This window comes from Hypanus sabinus, chromosome 3 (assembly GCF_030144855.1).
Source record: "Hypanus sabinus isolate sHypSab1 chromosome 3, sHypSab1.hap1, whole genome shotgun sequence".
Classification (NCBI taxonomy): domain Eukaryota; kingdom Metazoa; phylum Chordata; class Chondrichthyes; order Myliobatiformes; family Dasyatidae; genus Hypanus; species Hypanus sabinus.
The window spans coordinates 37746466-37766745 of record NC_082708.1 but is presented as its reverse complement, the minus strand read 5'-3'; the positions used below and the strand labels follow the sequence as shown (position 1 = coordinate 37766745).

General features: G+C 40.7%; 1 protein-coding gene across 1 annotated transcript in view; it reads left to right on the top strand.

Moving 5' to 3' along the window:
* Positions 1-41: 41 nt before the first annotated feature.
* The window catches only part of brca2 (BRCA2 DNA repair associated), a 110548-nt gene continuing 90309 nt past the window's right edge, over positions 42-20280 (top strand). Inside the window, exons 1-5 of the mRNA XM_059964110.1 lie at positions 42-270; positions 2665-2810; positions 7219-7323; positions 11737-11991; positions 14646-14742. Coding sequence (XP_059820093.1) covers positions 56-270; positions 2665-2810; positions 7219-7323; positions 11737-11991; positions 14646-14742 — 818 coding nt within the window. The 5' untranslated portion in view covers positions 42-55. The remainder of the gene's footprint in view (positions 271-2664; positions 2811-7218; positions 7324-11736; positions 11992-14645; positions 14743-20280) is intronic.

Below are 20280 nucleotides of genomic sequence, written 5' to 3'. Positions count from 1 at the left end.
GGCTTGGTTGTTTCCATTGTGGTCGCAAGAGCCTGTTGGATGTTGGTGATGTCGAATGCCCTTTTCATTGGCGGGGGAGCTGTGTGGCATGCATCGGGCCCTCATACCTCCGGGTTGCCTGTTTCCGCTACCGAGGAAGGAGACGCCCGAGGTGGTTGTGTCCTACTGCATTCCCTACCGGGTTGGGAGCTGCCCCCTCCTGTCCGTGCTGCCCTCCAGTGTTCGCTTCCGTGAAGACAAACTGGACTGCGTTAGTCTGCGGCTACTCGGGTGAGATGAGGAAGTACTGCAGGCTGTTTTCCTGGACAACATCTATCAACCATCAATCTATAGGCCATGACTCTCAGGCTTGTAGACTTGGGCTATATTAATATTTAATTTATTTTGTAGTGATGCATTTCTGCTATCATAATTATATAGGCCATGTGTGCCTGTTGGTAGTGGTTTGCACCTGTAACCCAGAGAAACAATTGGCTGTATTCATGTGTATGGTTGAATGATAATTAAACATTAACTTATAACCATATAACAAGCACAGCATGGAAACAGGCCATCTCGGCCCTTCTAGTCCGTGCCGAACGCTTACTCTCACTTGAGCTTGAGTATTTTGCCGTAAAGAGCACTAACAAATATAATGGAAGAAATGATACTAGTAATAGGAGCAGGACTAGATCATTCGGTCTCTCAAGCCTGCTGTGTCGTGCAGCAAGTTAATAGCTGGTCCTCTACCTCAGACCCTGTTCCTTCTGGCATTTTACGTCATTTCCCTTGATCTTTTTTGATGTACAATCAGTTAACACATACAAAATGCTGGAGGAGCTGCACAGGTCAGGCAGCATCTATGACAAGGAATAAAGAGTCAGCATTTTGGGCTGATAAAGTACCTCAGCCCGAAATGTTGATTCTTTTTTCCTCATCATAGACACTGCCTGACCTGTTGAGTTCAATCCAGCATTTTGCTGCATTGCTCCGGATTTCCACCGTCTGTAGACTGTAACCCATAATTCCATTCTCTTTAGCCAGGGAGCCTCACCCTTCATCTGACCTGACGAATCCTGTGTATTTCAGTATATTCGCCTTTAATTCTGCTAGGACAAATGAACTCAATTTGTCCTTGATGCTGTAAAAAGACATCTTTACTCTTGTGCTCACAGCCTGAAGTAATAAAGACCAACATACCGTTTTCTGTCCCAGTTGACTTCCGTGGCTGTGTGTTAGTTTTCAGTAATGTGTTAGGACAGCTAGATCTCTTTGAAAATCAACATTTCCTGATCTCTCACCATTTTAAAAAATACACTATTTTATATTTTTCTTTGGGGTTGTGATACAGTAGAAAATATAGTATAGTAGAAAACTTGTATCTGCTCTGCACCTCAACTGTGAATGATATTTTGGTGCAAAGAGACACTCTCTTATGAAAATGTATCTAAATGATCATATTCTTATGTTTAAAGATAAAAGGGATGGTAGCAGCAAGCCCTAAGAAGACATACAAAAACAGAGAACACAGAGCACTTGGAGTCAATGCTGAATCATTGAAAGAAAAAGTTAATGATCCACGTCATGTCGAGTGTGTTTCCTTATATAATACAGTTCAACCAGCTTCCTGTGGCATCCCACATTAAACCTTCTGATGTTGGTTAAGAATTGTCTCCTTAAAAAAAAAGTGACTAAAGACCAAAATAAACACCCATTCATAAAAGAACTTAAAGCTACTCGTGAATCTCTAAAATCCCTTGCCCACAATAATGTCATCAAATGTTGTTCCAAAACTCTGCAAACTAATGACAGCCCCAGCATTTGATGATGTTGCTTGCTTTAAACAGTGCCTGCCACAAACCTACAAACAGAAACTAATCTGAGCAGTTAGGTCCCTGGTTTTAACCTCCCAGGTAAAGCCTACATATCAATTAGTCTTCTGGAAGAACTCAATGGCATTGAGTCATCGAGTCTGCTCTGCCATTTAACATGGCTGATTCCAGATCCCATTCAACCCCATACACCTGCCCTCTCACCATTTCCCTTGATGCTCTGACCAATCAAGAATCTATCTACTTCAGCTTTAAATATACCCACAGACTTGGCCTCCACCACAGCCTCTGTTAGAGCATTCCACAGGTTCACCACTCTGGCTAAAAAAAATCCTCTTCTGTTCTAAAGGGTCGCCCCTCAATTTTGGGGCGGTGACCTCTAGTTCTGGATATACCCACCAGAGGAAACATCTTTTCCATATCCACCTTATTCAGTCCATTCAACATTCAGTAGGTTGCAATGAGATTCCCACTCATTCTTCTAAACTCTAGTGAGTACAGGCCCAAAGCTGCCAAACGCATTGTTAACCCCTTCATTCCTGGAATCATCCTCAAGAATTTCCTCTGGACTCTCTCTCCAATTATAATACATCCTTTCTGAGATAAGGGGCCCAAAACTGTTGACAATACTCAAAGTGCAGCCTGATTAACGTCTTATAAAGCCTCAGCATTATCTTCTTGTTTTTATATTCCCCTTGAAATAAATGCCAACGTTGCATTTGCTTTCTTTACCACAGACTCAAATTGTGAATTAACCTTCAGGGAATCTTGCACAAGGACTCCTTAAGTATTTCTGCACCTCTGATGTTTGAATTTTCTCTCCATTTAGATAATGGTCTACACTTTTGTTTAGACAGTTTACGACTCTATTCTTGGGCACCAGTTTGATTGAAGCCTACTTGAAGCAGGTGGGCACCACATACTGCCAGAGCAAGAGGTTGAAGATATCCATGAATACACCAGCCAGTCGGTCAGCACAAGTCTTCAGTACTCAGCCAGGTACTCTGTCCAGACTAGATGCTTTCCTTTGATTCACTCTCTTGAAGGCAACCCACACATCATTTTCCAATACTGACCTGGGGGTGCACCATGGTTCCTCCCTGTTCTGGTGGTCAAAGTATTATTGGTGATCTGGTAGTTATTCATTTATAATTATTATTTTTTCTCTTTTGTATTTGTTGTCTTTTGCAGTCTTTCATTGATTCTATTTTGGTTCTTGGATTTACTGTATATGCCCACAAGGAAACAAATCTTGGGATCTGTGGTGAACTATGTGCCTGTCGGGACACGCCCCTGCTGACTGCTCCTGTGGCTCCTCCCACAGGCCCCTGTATAAAGGAGACCTGCGGCCTGAAGATCGGCCTCAGTCTCCAGGACCTTGTATGATAGACACTCACTCCTGGTTCCTTCTTCCAGTCAATAAAAGCCGATATCTCGCCTACGTCTCAGTGTGAGTTATTGATGGTGCATCAGGATCATATCCCGACTTATGAACTTTTATAATAAATTTATTCTGAACTTTGAGAGAACGTGCAGGTGAAATGTGAGGAGCATGTAAAATTATAATTCTGGCGGTTTGTCAGATTATTGCCCAGACGCTTAACTCCTGCCCGCTTCAATTTCTGGTGACATCACAACTATTTGTATTTCCTTAGCTAAGGCCGTTGAATAAATTTTGAATTACGCTGCCCTTCCTGCCACACTGATCTATAAATCACATTCCAATAAGAAGGGAAACTGAATAAATTCTACAGCTAGAATGCATTGAAAAGCATGCGCGCAGTACGGTGTTGTTGTCCTGAGATTTCCCTGTTGTATTTCCGGGCGACGTTACACAGACACGGGGGTTGGCTTGGCGTAAGGGGGGGGGGGGAACGCCAGCTCCCATTGGCTGGACGCACTGACCAATCAGTTGTGGCGCTGTGCGCGGGCGCGCGTGGTGGCGGGAATTTGTTTGCGGCCGGGAATGTTCGGGAAGCTGTCTTTCGCTGCCAAAAAGTTGCGGCTTCGGTGAGGCGGCAGGCGGCGGGCAGCACGAAATTCCTCCAGGTATGAATGCCGATTCAATTTGAGTTAAGCTGGTGAGCGTGTTCATGTGAGATTACAGCGGCCGCACTTGCTGGCTGCGCCGGGTCGGTTACGGGAATCGTCCTTCAGTTAGAAGGGGCCTTGGCGCGATCCTTGTGTCCTTAGCGGAGAGCGAGCGATGTTCCTTCCCTAGGTGAGTGGTGGCGAGGATCCGTAAGGATAGGACCCATTCGCAGCCGGGTAGCACAGACGTTACATGGTAGCGTGATTTTCGGTGGGGCAGTTCTCGTCTTAGAACCTTAATCGTGAACACCAGATCCTGGAAATCTTGAACAGAGAGTGCTGGAGGAGCTCAGCAAATCGGGCAGCGTCTGTGGACGGAAATGCACGGTCGATGTTTCAGGCCGACACTCTTCATGGGGCTTGGGGGAGGAGCGCAAACTGCGAGGGAGGGGCGATGAATTAAAATTTTAATTCTTACAACGAGGGTGTAAAAACCTTCATGTTGCGTCTCTGTCGCTAGGTACAAGCAATAAGGAAAGGAAACGTGGGAGGATATTGCCCAGACATTAAGATTGTGTACATAATTGTTTTGTGTACAGTGCATGTATGTGTAGTCAGAATTAAGAAAGTGAGAGGTGGTACGTTTTTTCCCAATAGTGTTGAGGGTAGAGCACTGGATGTTTGCTTATCCTTAGTAAAGTTTTGACTGGGTCTTTCATTAAGGGCAGATCCAGAAGACACATGGGATCCATGGGAGACTAGGTGAATTGGATTTAAAAATCGGCCTGACCGGAGAGGACAGGAGAGAAGTGTTATTCTGACTGGAGCTCTGTGACCAATAGTGTTCTGTGAGGATCAATGCTGGAACCTCTTGTTTGTGATATATAATAAATGACGAATGCAAATATAGGTGGGCTGCTTAAGAAGTTTGCAGACGTGAAAATTGGTGAGTTATGAATAATGAAGATTGTCATAGCAGTATATTGATCAGTTGGAAATGTGGGCAGAGATGACAGATGCAATCTTGACAAGCGTGAGGTGTCGCACTTTGGGAGGTCAAATGTAAGAGGAAGGCAGTGAATGTTAGAACTCTTACTGTGTAGAGGAAGAGGGATCAAATCCTTGAAGTGAACAGGGTAGTAAAGAAAGCAAATGGCAAACTTTCCTTCAAGGGCGGGGGGGGGGGGGGGGGGGGGGGGTGGATGATGTGTTGGGAAGTTATTGCGGCTCTGTAGAACTGTTTCTGCCACATATTAAATGTTGTGTGCTTGTCTGGTCACTCTTTTATAAGAAGTAGGTGGGGGCTATGGGAAGGATGTATAACAGGATTACTGGGATGTTTGCATTAGAGGGAAGGTGCTGTCAGGAGAGATTGGCCAAATTTGAGTGGTTTTCCCTGGGGTGTTAGAAGGTGGAGAGTAACCTGATCAAAATAAATTTTTAAAAAATTGACAAGCCCAAATAGGGATAACATTTTCTCCTTCAAATCCTGTAACTATCCAGCATCTCAACAAACTCACTCAGATCTTATGGTGTAAAGACCATTATATGGTTTTTCCTGCTCTCCTTGATATATGTCTGCCCTTCTTTCTTGTCCCATGCTTAGGCTAGGATAAAATTGGTGTGTCTCGAATGTCCGGAAGGACCTACTCCACATTGTATCTCAAATAAATAAAGGTATCAAAGTGTTAAGGTGGACAGTTTTTGATGAACTTTGGATCACAGTCTTTGAATGCTTGCTATTGCATGGTGGATGATGGTGGGGATGGTGCTTTTTGCTGAAGCAAGTGGATGGTTGATGCTTTTGCTGCTGCTTGCGGGAGGGGGCTTTGGGGTTCTAACATTTTTGTGTCATTCATTCTTTGGTTTTTTCCCTGTTTTGTGGATGTCTGAAAAAAGGAAGGATTTCAGGTTTTGTACTGTATATACTCTCAGGTATTAAATTGATCCATTGAAAACAGGATAGAGAAAATTCATGGAATAATGGCAGTGTTATGATACTAATGGAGAATTTCACTATACAGGTAGATTGGGGAAAATCAGGATCCCAGAAGAGGGAAATTGTAAAATGCCTGTGAGATGGTGTTTTAGAACAGTTTGTAGTTGAGCCCACTAGGGAAAAGACTGGGTGTCGTGTAATGCACCAGATTTGGTTAGGGAGCTTAAAGTAAAGAAAGGAACCCCTAGGAAGCAATAAAGATTTCATCCTGCAGTTTGAGAGGGAGAAGCTGAAATCGGATGTATCCATTACAGTGGAATAAAGAGAATTACAGAGGTATGAGAGAAGAGCTGGCCAAAGTTGATTAGAAGAGGACACACTAGCAGGGATAACAGCAGAAGAGCAATAGCTGGAGTCACTGGGAACAACTTGGAAGAAGCAGGATAGATAGATCTCAAAGAAGTAGGAGTTTTCTAAAGGGAGAACAAGGGTAATGAAAGCAAAAGAGAGGGCATGTAATACTGCAAAAATTACTGAGACCCTTAGCAAATTGGGAAACTTTTAAAAACCAACAATTGACAACTAAAAAGCCATAAGGAGAAAACAGATAAAATATAAAACTAGTCAGTTATTGTAGAAAATGATGCCAACAGGTTGTTCAGATATGCCTCATCATAAGGTCTAACAGTTATGTACTTAGTTTTGCTATCAGTTTGTAACTTATTTTTTTCCCCATAACCTTTAGTTCTCCATGGCTACTTGTTTTAGCAGCCAGTTTTCCCGGATATGTAAAATGATTTGATATCATGTTAAATTCTCGCTTAAATTATTTAAACCTTCCTCTGGCAGCTTGTTCAATATAGAAAATTTAGAAGGCCGAGGACAATGTTTTTAACGGAATGGTCAAAAGATCGAATGAGCTGCCAGAAGAAATAGTAGAGTGGGTACATTTACAATGTTTATAGGTGTTTGCACAGCTTCATGGATTGGAAAAGTTTAGAAGGATGTGAGATAAATGGTAGTAGGTCAGCATGGATAAGTTGGGGTACAGGACCTGATTCTTTACTCTGTAGTTTGATTATGTAAACACCAGCTTTTGTGAAATTCCCATATAATTCTAGAACCCCACTCCCACAGCCCTGGGAAAAGGCTCTTTTTTTCTATGCTTGTCATTTTATAGACCCCCTATAAGGTCGCTGTTAAGCCTCAATAGTGACATACAGTATTTTTCTTGCCTAAATTCCTTAGATTCCAGCAGAATTTTTCCAACTTTGTTCCAGGTGAAGGTTAGAAGTTCAACCAGGTTAGAATCTTGACTTTTATCTGTTGTTTTGTGGTGGCTATATCATTGTGGATGTTATATCATTTTGTCTTTTTTTTGTTGTATTTCTGATGTGGAAAACCTTTCTGGGAATTTAAACATTTTCATGTTCACAGGAAGAACTGCGTTCAGATCGGTCAAAAGTAATTTTCTGTTCAAGAATATGAAGGAACAAAATTCAAATCAACTAACGTTTGATTTTGTGGCACTCTGTCTGGAAGGTAAGGTCTGATAACGTTATTTGCTCTTCTGTTTTTGCCATAAAGTGGCAGAGCAGTTCAAGGGGAAAATCTTTTGCATGTATGTCGTAATTTTGTTTGGCAGAATTACATTTCATACCATAAGCATTTTGCTGTGTCTTTTTAATTTGAATATCTTTAGACAACAGATATAGGAACAGAATTAGGCCATTCGGCCCAGCATGTTTTCTCCACCATTTCATCATGGCTGATACACTTCCCTCTCAACTCCCTTCTCCTGCCTTCTTCCCACAACCTGTCAAGCCCTGCCTAATAAAGAACCTATCAACCTCAGCCTCCACAGTCACCTGTGGCAATGAATTCCACAAATTCACCACCCTTTGGCTAAAGAAATTCTTCCTCATCCCTGTTCTAAATGGGCATCCCTCTATTCTGAGGCTGTGACCTCTGGTCCTGGACTCGCTTACCGTAGGAAACATCCACTTTATCTAAGCCTTTTAACATCCAATAGGTTTTAATGTGATCTCCCCTCATTCTTCTGAATTCCAGTGAACATATGCCTAGAGCCAACTGTTAACCCTTTCATTCCAGAATCATTCTCGTGTGCCTCCTCTGAACCGTCTCCAATGTCAGCACATCCTTTCCTAAATAATAGGACCAAATCTGCTCTCAGTAATCCAAGTGAGGCCTCACCAGTGCCTTATATTCTAGTTCTCTCAATGCATGTTAACATTGCATTTGCCTTCCTTACATAAATTCAATATGCAAGTTAACCTTTCGGGAATCCTGCACAAGGACTCCCTAGAATATTTGAAATTTTTTCCCTCATCAGTCTATGCTTTTGTTCCTTCTACCAAAGTGCATGAGTGTACACTTCCCGATTCCATCTACCCACTTCTTTGCCCATTCTCCCAATCTGTCATTCTGCAGCCTCCCTGCTCCCTCAACACACTTCCACCTGTCATCGTACAGTCCATAACCTTGGCCACGAAGCCATCAATTCTGTCGACCAAATCATTGATGTACAAGGTAAAAAGAGGTCACAACACAGACCCCTGCGGAACACCACTAACCGCTGGCAGCCAATCAGGAAAGGCTCACTTTATTCCCATTCTTTACCTCCTGCCAATTAGCCAATGCTCTATCCTTGCTACTATCTTTCCTGTATCACCATGGCCTCTTATCTTGTTAAGCAGCTGTTCAGTGTAGTCTTTGTACTGTTTCATGTAGCACTATGGTCCTGAAAAATGTTGTTTTGCTTTTACTGTGTACTTCTACTGTGTAGTTATGTTCGAAATGACAATAAAATGTGACTTGATTTGAGCTTCATGTGTGACACATTGTCAAAGGCCTTCTGAAAATCCATGCATACAACATCCAACAATTCTCCATTGTTTTTCCTGTTTGTTAATTCCTCAAAGAATTCCAACAGGTTTGTAGGGTGAGATTTTCCCTTAAGGAAGCTTTGCTGACTGAACTATGTTATCATTTGTCTTCAAGTACCCCTGAAACCACATTTTTAACAATTGACTCCATATCATCTTCCCAGCCACTGAAGTCAGAGTCCCTCCCTTCTTGAAGAGTGGAATGATACTTTGAATTTTCCAGTCCTCTGGAACAATGCCAGAATCTATTGATTCTTGAAGGATCATTACTAATTCCTTCATAATTTCTTACAGCTACCTCTTTCAGAGCCCTAGTGTGTAGTCCATCTGGTCCATGTGAGTTATCTTCATTCAAACCTTTCAGTTTCCAAAGCACCTTCTCCCTAATAGTAGCAGCTGTACTCATTTCTGCACCCGACACTCTTGAACTTACAGCATTCTGCTAATATGCAAAGTATTCAATTTGTCCGTCAAATCCTTGTCCCCCATTTCCAATGCTCCAGCATCATTTTACTGCAGTCCAATATCTACTCTTGCCTCTACTCTTAATAGAATTTTTTTTAAATTGTCCTTTTTGATATTAGTAGCTAACTTTCCTTCATATTTAATTCCCCCCATGGCTTTTTTAGTTGCCTTCTGTTTTTCTTTTGTAAGTTTCACAAATCCTTATCTTCCCACTAATTTTTACTCTGTTGTTTGTCCTCTTTTTGTCCTTTTTTACTTTTACATTGGCTTTGACTTCCCCTGTCAGCCACAGCTGCATCATCCTGCCTTTAGAATACTTTACTACTTTGGTATGTATTTATCCTGAATCTTCCAAAGTGTTCCAAGAAACTGCAACCATTGCTGCTCTGCTGATATCCCTGCTAGTGGCCAGCTCCTCTCCAATGCCTCTGTAATTCCCTTTATTCCACTGTAATACCGATACATCTCACTTTATCTCCTCCCTCTCAAATTGCAGGGTGAATTCTATCATATTGTAATCTCTGCCTTCTAATTATTTCTTTACCTTAAACTACTTAATCAAATCCAGTTCATTAATCAACATCCAACCCAGGACAGCTGATTCCCTAATGGGCTCAAACATAAGCTGTTCTTTAAAACTATCATTTTGGCATTCTAGAAATTCTTTCTTGGGATCCAACATCACATTGATTTCCCTGATCTTCAAGCATATTGAAATCCCCCATGTCTGTCATAACATTGCCCTTTGACATGCCTTTTCTATCTCCCACTGTAATCTGTAGCCCACATCCTGGCTACTGTTCATGGCTATATAATCCCAATCAGGAACTGTTTACCTTTTCAGTCTATTAATTTTACGCACAATGATTGTCTGTTTTCTGATTCTATGTCACTACTTTCTAAGGATTTGATTTCATTTTTTACCATATGAGTTGAGCCACTCCACCCCCTGTGCCTACCTGTCTGTCCTTTAGATACAATGATATCCTTGGATGTTAAGCTTCCCACTGTAATCTTCTCTCAACCACAACTTGGTGATGCCCACAGCATCATACCTCCCAATCTCTAGCTGTGTTACGAGATCACTGCCTTATTCAGTATACTGTGTGCATTCAAAAATAACACCTTCAGTCCTGTATCTGTCACCCTTTTTGATTTTGTTCCCTGTTTACATTGCAATTTTGCCCCATCGTTTGTCTGTCCTTCCTGATAGCCTTACCACACACTGCCCCTGCTTGTAAACCAACAGCCCTATCACTCTGGTTCCCATCCCCTTGTCAAATTATTTTAAACCCTCCCCAGCAAATCTACCTACAAGGATATTGATTTCCAGACCCCGGGTTCAGGTGTAACCCAACCATTTTGTGCAAGTCATATCTTCCCCAGAAGAAATCCCAATGATCCAGAAATCTGAAAACCTACCCCCACACCATTTTCTCAATCATGCATTTATCTGTCAGTCATCCTATTCTTGCCCTCACTGGCACGTGGCGTAGGCAGCAATCCAGAGTTTGCTTCTCTGGAGGTCCTGCTTTTCAGCTTTCTACCTAGATCCCTACATTCTCTCTTCAGAAGTCCCTCACTTTTCTTACCTTTGTCATTGGTGCCAATATGTACCAAGACTTTTGGCTCCTTGCCGCCACCCCACCCTTCAAAATGTCCTGGACCTGATCTGCGATGTCCCTGGCACCAGGGAAGCAACATACCATCTGGGTGTATGTCATTCACAAAATCTTGTGTCTAGTCCTCGAACAATTGAATCTGTTCTCTTACCCACTTCCCTTCTGAGCCACAATGCAGACTCTGCCAGTGTCCTAGTCATTGTGGCTTTACCCACCCCTGGTAGGTTTTCCCCTCAATGGTATCCAAAGTGGTATACTTATTATTGAGGGGAATGGCCACAGTGGTACTCTTTACTGGCTGGCCATTTCCCTTCCCTCTCCTGACAGTCACCCATTTACTTGCCTCCTACAACTTACAGGTGACCACCCCTTCTCCTCTCCCCCCCCCCCCCACCCCAAAGCTCTTATCTGTCACCTCAGTTTCCTGTATGAGCTGAAGGTCATTGAGCCGCAGCTCCAGTTTCTTAACACATTTTCTGAGGAGTTGCAACTCGGTAGTTATCTGGGAGGCTGGAGGTCTCCCAGAATTCCCACATTTCACAAAATAACATAAAACAGCCCCCGGAGCCATTCCTACTGTTCTAACTATGCACTAACAGATGATGAAGAAGAAATTTGCCAGTTACTTACCTTGTACAAGCCTGATAAGCCAAAGTTTCCCCACTTCAGCACTGGTCTACTCACACAATAGCCCCTCTGCTCCACTTTTATTTGCCCTTGCTATTGAATAGCAATTATAAAAAGATGAATGCCAGCAAGTTCCTTTTTTAAGTATCTCTGTCTCTGTCTCTCTGATCTTTGTGAAGTTCCCCCCGCCAATTCAACTGCAACTGTGTGCTGTAAAAACCCTTTTTTCCCCTCAATTACACTACAGAGTTTTCAAAGTGTGGCCTTAACAAAGTTTGATATAGGTTTAACATGTACTTTTAGAAGAAATGTTTTTGTTTTTTACCTCATTGCAGATTTGGGGCCACTATATCAAAATTGGTTTGAAGAACTAACTTTGTCAGCTTGTTCTGGCCAGTTTAAACAACCTGGAGCTGATGTTCAAATTGCTACATCTGGTCACAATAATGATTACTTCAAAACACCATGGCAGAAACAGAATTTACATAGTCAACTAGAACGCACTCCATTAATCTTCAGTGGTTTCCCTTTAATAACTTCTTCAGTATGCACATCTGAACAAAGGAATGAAAAAAGTAAGATGAAGCCAGGTAAGGCATGAAATTATGCAAAAATTTTCATTGCACATTTGCATCATGTTTGATTTTGGCCTATGATTTTCATATCATGTATGATTTGTGAAGCTTATGCTAGCTTGATAACAAATCACAACTTGCCATATTGCGTACTATTAATTATACCTTCATATTCAGTGGAGTTAACCATTCTTTTACAGGATTGCATAGAATGCAACTCACAAAAACAGGTGTTTTAGCCTAACCAGTGCATGCTAGCATACTTCATCCACATCTTTTCTCAGTTACACTATAGAGTAATCAAAGTGTGGCCTTAACAAAGTTTCATATAGGTTTAGCTTAGTACTTTTCTGTTCATTGAGAAACAGATTGTTGTGCTTGGTTTGTTTTCTTTAAAGTCTTGCTAACCTGTGGCACAGCTTGTTTTAGCACTGATATGTTTATACCATGAAATCCTTTAGTTTCTGCTCTCCCATAGATTTGAATAGACCAAATAATAAATAGTGTGGTCCTTCATATTGTGCAGAATTAAAAACTAGGGTAAACTGGAGGATGATTGATGGTGGGGGAGGAGGGGGATAATGTTTATCTATTATGTTATAGAATTAAAGATAAAATTGAGAGAAGAAATACTTGGAGGTAATTTCAAAAATATGGGATATTGAGAAAATGGGCTGTTTGTATAAAGATGCCCCAGCATCAGAAGAACCAGAATTAGAATCAGGTTTATTATCACCGGCATGTCATGGAATTTGTTAACTTAGCAGCAGCAGTTCAATGCAATACATAATATAGAAGAAAAAAACAAAATATAATAATAATAAAGAAGCAAATCAATTAATGAATGGATTAAAAATCATGCAAAAAAACAGAGAAAATATATATATTAGAGATCAAGGATATCTTCAAAAGGCAATACCTCAAACAGGTGGCAGCCATCATTAAGGAATCCCATCACCCAGGATATGTCCTATTCTCTTTGATACCATCAAGGTACAGGAGCCTGAAGACACACACTCAATGTTTGCCAACAGATAATGGATCCATGAACACTACCTTACTACTTTTTCTCCTCTCTTTATGCGTTACTTTTTTATTTATGTATGTGTATATGTGTGTTTCTCTCTCTCTCTCTTTTTTTTATATATATATATACAAACACAAGTAGTTTTTTGTGTATTGCAATGCCGCAAAGCAACAAATTTCAGACATTGCCAGTGATATTAACCTGATCTCATTCTAAAGGACCAGATTGAGCAATGAAGAGATGGTGTTTTGTAGGGTTGCAATGAGGTTGTGTGAAGAGCTAAAGATTACCCATGAAGAATAAACTGATAAACAATCAGTTGGAAATATCCAACAAGTCAAGCGGCAAAATAATTGTTGATGTTTTAGGTGAAAACCCTGCATCCATCCTGATGCAGTGCTTCGACCCAAAATGTTGCCTATTCCTTATACAAATCCTGTTCGATTTCCTGAGTTCTTCCAGTGACTGCTATCTCTTCTGACTCAGCAATAAGCAAACAATTTGGCAAGATAATATCTTTCATTATTTTGAACAATTTTGTCTTTATGGGACTTCGAGATCTAAATGTTGTAAATTGTAAGAATATACATTTTGGAAGTTCCAAGAAAGCCTTGTCCTATTCAGTTCTCTCATATTCTGATCTTCTCCCTTCCCCCCCCCCCAAAAAAAAAACAAAAATATGAACATAAGGCTCTCCTATCTGAGTTTTTTCTGAACTTCTTTGTAAGCTTAGAAATACTAGGTAGATAGCTTTGGAGATAAACTAACAAGCTAATGTGAATAAGGAACTGAGGAAGAAAAGAACTGCTCTTTAACAGTTACACAACTGACAACACAAAAGGAAGCCATTTGATCTGTTAACTGTGTATTAACTCAACACAAGACCAATCCACTTTGTTCCACACCTTTATCTTCCTTTCAGCCCTGTAAGTTCATTCTTTTGAGAAACATGTCCAACTTCCTATTAAATATTATAATCAAAAGTACCTCTTTTCTGCCCTTGGCAGTGCATTCCACATCCTGACCACTTACGTTTATAAAATAAAAACATTCTAATCGGTTGATTCTTTTGCAAATCACCTTATTGATCTTGCAGTTTCTCCTATCTATTCTGTTCATACCCTTCATTTTTTTTAAAGCATCTTTCAACTTTTCTCACTCCCATTTACCCAGGTGAACAAACTGCCTCTATTCTCTCCCTGGAACTATTTTATTAGATTTCCCTGTGTTTCTGAAGTCTAAATACAGCACCCCTGCATAGCTTGTACTTAGTAAAAAATTACTTAATAAGTAAATAGATGACTCACTACTAATATCAGAGAGTTACCAGTGAACAATGATTATCTTGTAGGAACATTCAGAGCTTTCTCGTATAAACTACAATCCAGTTTCTCATCTCACTATGTAGAGAAATTCTTGTCTTTTGTTTGTCACTATCACAAATAATGGGTAAAATGTAGAAACTCACAGGAAAATTGTGAAAACAACTGAATCCATTCTTTTTATTATGCGTGCATAAATTGGTAAGATTATGTTAGTGTTAACTTGTGGTAAAGTACTGTAAGACTAAGAACATTGGTCTCAGTTTCATTGAGTGTGAGTAAATGTAACAAGATAATCAGTGAAAATTTGTATTCAACAGAAAATAGTTCTGCTTTGATACAAAGAGCTGCACCTCCAAATCAGGGAAGCCAACATAAAACCTCAAGTCCTGTCTGTGATGTTTCTATAATGAAAAGGTAGGTTAATCTGATATTCAATATTTCAGTGAAAGGCTAGATTTCTTCCTGGATAAGATTAATGGTAGAAGTATATTGGAACTGGACTTTAACTTGGTAATGCAATGATTCTGTCTTGCTTCTAAGGATTAACTTTAGTATGATTCCAGAGTTCTAACATCATCAAAATTTAGTGATGTTTTTGATCTAGACAAGTCCATTCAAACCTCCTGTCAGTCAAAAACACTCTTCAAACGAACCCACTTTCCAATTCCCAGGGTTCAACCCTACCTTGTATCAAGTGCTTATTCAAAGTCCACCTTAGATGTGATCATTACTATTTCCCATTCTTTCAGGCAATGAATTCTAGATCAGATAGAACTCTGAAAAGGTTTTCCTTAACTCTTCGAATCCTTCTACCATTTCTCTTGATGTTGGTTGGTTGTCTGGTTAATCAGCTGAGTTAAACAAAATAAGTCCTTCATGTTTGCTGTGCAAGACCTCCACTGATCCAAAATAACCCTGGTCAAGCAAGTTACACCTCCTAACCTAAACTCTGCAATACTGTTTCATCTTTCAACTTAATGTGGTTGATCCAGAATTGTGTAGAGTACATAACTTGATAGTGAAGTAGGTTTGTTTTGGTTGTTATCTGGCTTTCCTTTTTACATTTTTGTGTCTTGGTCAAGAAGGCAAGCATTACTACCTCACTATCATATCACTTGTCTTTCTATCTCTTGGGTCGCCTGTACACATACTTTCAAAATTCTTTTGCCCTTCTCTGTAGCCTATCATACATTATGAATTATCTTTTTTGTTTCCCTCCTTAAATTCATCATGCTTCTTAATTGAAATTATTTATCAAATTATAGATATAATGTGGATTACTCAATTAAAGGCAAATCTACCAAGAGTGGCTCAGTTGTACTATACTGTAAGTAACCAAATTAGCTGAGTTCTGAAGCAAATGCTCAAATGTAAGCCATAAGTTTTATGAGGGAAGTCCAGAAAGAAAATGCAAGCCTTGACATTCTCCAAAAATCTGTAGAAAGGAAGTTTGTGTCAGGAGACTGGGAGAATATGATTTACTGCTACAAAAGTTAGAATAAATGAGGAATCATGGACTGTTTAGTCTAGCTTTATTTGTAGAAGTGATTTGAGTTGTCTGAGGTTGGAGAAATGAACTAATTAGGCATAACTGGATTAGTTTATTGCTTTGACAAGATAATTTAGTTGCCAGATATAAATTAATGTAGAAAAATAATACATACATTTAAAGGTGAAAGCAAATACAACTAAAACAATTAGTATGGATTGTAAGAACAAAATAATTTTGATGTTCATACATGACAGGTCATTTTTAGATATTAAGAGAAATGAGGGATTTGGTGTTATTGTAGCACAGTGAGAATATCTTATTTAAATCACACAGGGAACAGGGTCTGAATTAAGGTCACGGACATTGATTAAATCTTTAACTTTATCCATACAGTCTTAGCATGTAAAATAAGCAGTAAATACATATCAATACATCAGGCTAAATGGAATCAACCCAATGTAGTTTCATTCAGGTATAAAGTTGACGCATTGAAGTTAAGAGAGATTGAGGAACAGGGCTTTAATTTTGCTTCAACAAATTATAGTACGAGCTAACGATGGTTGTCTTAAAATCATAACTCATAGTTTTTAAGAATTGTGATAAAATCATTTTTTTATTGTTTGTTGGTCATTCCTTTACCAGAAGATAGAAAATTGTGAGTATTCATGGAGTGATTGTATGTAATGAAGTTTGCAATTATGTTTAAAATGAAATGGTGCCAGAGTCTGGGATGTATCTGATTGCGTCCATGATATCCTGAAGTGGGAAGAGGACGTGGTACCTATTACTACCAACGACGTAGGCAGTAAAAGGGAGGAGGTCCTGAAAGCAGACTACAAGAAGTTAGGAAGGAAGTTGAGAAGCAGGACCACAAAGGTAGTCATCTCGGGATTTCTGCCTGTATCAAGTAACAGTGACTATAGGAATAGGGTAAGGTGGAGGATAAATGCATGGCTGAGGGATTGGAGCAGGGGGCAAGGATTCTGATTTCTGGATCATTGGGACCTCTTTTGGGGCAGGTTTGACCAGTACAAAAAGGATGGGTTGCTCTTGAATCCCAGGGGGACCAATATCCTGGCGGGGAGGTTTGCCAAGGTTATTGGAGAGAGTTTAAACTAGGATAACTGGGGGGTGGGAACCAAACTAAATAGGCAGTTGGCTCACAAATATAGAAAGTTTGGAGACAGTGCAAGAAGGTGGATATGCAGGTGATAGAGAAGGCATGTGCTCAGACTGATGGTTTGAGATATGTCTATTTTAACGCAAGGAGTATTATGAACAAAGTGGATGAGCTTAGAGTGTGGTTCAGTACTTAGAGCTATGCCGTTACAAAGACTTGGATGACTCGGGGGCAGGAATGGTTACTTTGATTGCCAGGCTTTGGGTGTTTCAGAAAGGACAGGGAGGGAGGCAAAAGAGGTTAGGGCATAGCACTGTTGATCAGAGATAGTATCGCTGCTGCAGAAAAGGAGGAAGACGTGGAGGGATTGTCTATGGAGTCTCTGTGGATGGAAGTTAGGAACAGGAAGGGGTCAATAGCTCTACTGGTTTTTTTTTTAATAGACAACCCAATAGTAACAGGGACATCAAGGAGCAGATAGGGAGACAAATTCTGGAAAGGTATAATAATAACAGGGATGTTCTGGGAGATTTTAAATTCCCAAAAATCGATTGGCATCTCCCTAGAGCGAGGGGTTTAGATGGGTTGGAGTTTGTTAGATGTGCTCAGGAAGGTTTCTTGACACAATATGTATATAAGCCTACAAGAGAAGAGGCTGTACTTGATTTGGAATTAGGAAATGAACCTGGTCAGGTGTCACATTTCTCAGTAGGAGAGCATTTTGGAGATGGTGATCATAATTCTATCTACTTTACCATAGTATTGGAGGGAGATGGGAACAGACAAGTTAGAAAAGTGTTTAATTGGAGTTAGGGAAAATGTGAAGCTGTCAGCAAGAACTTGAAAGCATAAGTTAGGTAATGATACAGACCTAGAAGATTATAAGGCTAGCAAGAAGAAACTTAAGAATGAAATTAGAGCCAGAAGGTGCCATGGGAAGATCTTAGTGGACAGAATTATGGAAAACCCCAAGGCATTCTACAAGTATGTGAAGAGCAAGAGGTTAAGACGAGAGAGAACAGGACCAATATAGTGTGACTGTGGAAAGGTGTGTATGGAACTAGAGGAGATAGCAGAGGTACTTAATGAGTACTTTGCTTCAGTATTCACTATGGAAAATCTTGACGATCATAGGGATGACTTACAGCGGACTGAAAAGCTTGAGCACGTAGATGTTAAGAAAGAGGATGTACTGGAGCTTCCGGAAAGCATTAAGTTAGAGAAGTCACTGGGACCGGACGAGATGTACCCCAGGCTACTGTGGAAGGCGAGTGAGGAGATTGCTTTGCCTCTGGTGATGAAGTTTGCATCATCAATGGGAATGGGAGAGTTTCCGGAGGATTGGAGGGTTACGGATGTTGTTCCATTATTCAAGAAAGCGAGTTGAGATAGCACAGGAAATTATAGACCAGTGCGTCTTACCTCAGTGGTTGGTAAGTTGATGGAAAAGATCCTGAGAGGCAGGATTTCTGGACATTTGGAGAGGCATAATATGATTAGGAATAGTCAGCATGGCTTTGTCAAAGGCAGTTTGTGCCTTACAAGACGGGTTTGAATTTTTTTTTTTGAGGATGTGACTAAACACATTGATGAAGTAGAGCAGTAGATGTAGTGTATATGGATTTCAGCAAGGCGTTTGATAAGGTACCCCATGCAAGGCTTATTGTGAAAGTAAGGAGGCATGGGATCCAAGGGGACCTTGCTTTATGGATCCAGAATTGGTTTGCCCACAAAGGCAAAGAGTGGTTGTAGATGGGTCAGTTTTCTGCATTGAGGTCAGTGACCAGTGGTGTGCCTCAGGGATCTGTTCTGGGACCCTTACTCTTTGTGATTTTTATAAATGACCTAGATGAGGAAGAGGAGGGGTGGTTTAGTAAGTTTGCTGATGACAAAAAGGTTGGAGGTGTTGTGGATAGTGTGGAGGGCTGTCAGAGGTTACAGCGGGACATTGATAGGATGCAAAACTGGGCTGAGAAGTGGCAGATGGAGTTCAATCCAGATAAGTGTGAAGTGGTTCATTTTGGTAGGTCAAATATAATGGAAGAATATAGTATTAATGATGAGACTCTTGGCAGTGTGGAGGATCAGAGGGATCTAGGGGACCAAGTCCATAGGACACTCAAAGTTGCTGCACAGGTTGACTGTGTGGTTAAGAAGACTTGCAGTGCATTGGCCTTCATCAATTGTGGGACTGAGTTTAAGAGCCAAGAGGTAATGTTGCAGCTATATAGGACCCTGGTCAGACCCCACTTGGTGTACTATGCTCAGTTCTGGTCGCCTTACAATAGGAAGGATGTGGAAACCATAGAAAGGGTGCAGAGGAAATTTACAAGGATGTTGCTTGGATTGGGGAGCATATCTTATGAGAATAGGTTGAGCGAACTCAGCCTTTTCTCCTTGGAGTGATGGAGGATGAGAAGTGACCTGATAAGAGGTGTATAGGATGATGAGAGGCATTGATCGTGTGGATAGTCAGAGGCTTTTTCCCAGGGCTGAAATGGCTAGCACGAGAGGGCACAGTTTTAAGTTGCTTGGAAGTAGGTACAGAGGAGATGTCAGGGTAAGTTTTCTTTTACACAGAGTGGTGAGTGCATGGAATGGGCTGCTGGCGACGGTGGTGGAGGCGGATATGATAGGATCTTTTAAGAGACTCCTGGACAGGTACATGGAGCTTAGAAAAATAGAGGGCTATGGGTAACCCATAGTAATTTCTAAGGTTTGGCACAGCTTTGTGGGCCAAAGGGCCTGTATTGTGTTGTAGGTTTTCTATGTTCTATGTTTCTAAAGTTGCATGTTGTTCAGGAAAAAGTAACATACTAAAGTTTGCAAGTTTGAACAATAAAAGCTGATATGACAAATACAGTACAGTCGGCCCTCCTTATCCATGGGGAATTGGTTCTGGGACGCCCCGCGGATACCAAAATTCGCAGATGCTCAGGTCCCTTATTTAACATGTATCAGTGTGGTGGTCTTTAGGACCCAGCGGAACCCCAGACTTTATTTAATGTGTCTCCGTGAGGTGGACATTAGGACCTGGTGTTGCAGCTCTGAATCCGCAATGTTTCTGTTCACAAAAGTTATCACGATCGCGATTGAAAATAAGGTGGAAGTAATAAAGCGATCGGAAAAAGGTGAAACGCCATCAGTCATTGGAAAAGCGTTAGGCTACAATCGGTCAACGATCGGAACAATTTTAATGGAACATATGAAAGGCCCTGCCCTGATGAAAGCTACAATTATTATTAAGCAACGCAGTGGTTAAATTATTGAAATACGTATGTTTCTTATGTGTTTTACATGCATAGAAAGGTAAAATATGTACTATATACTAAGAAAAACA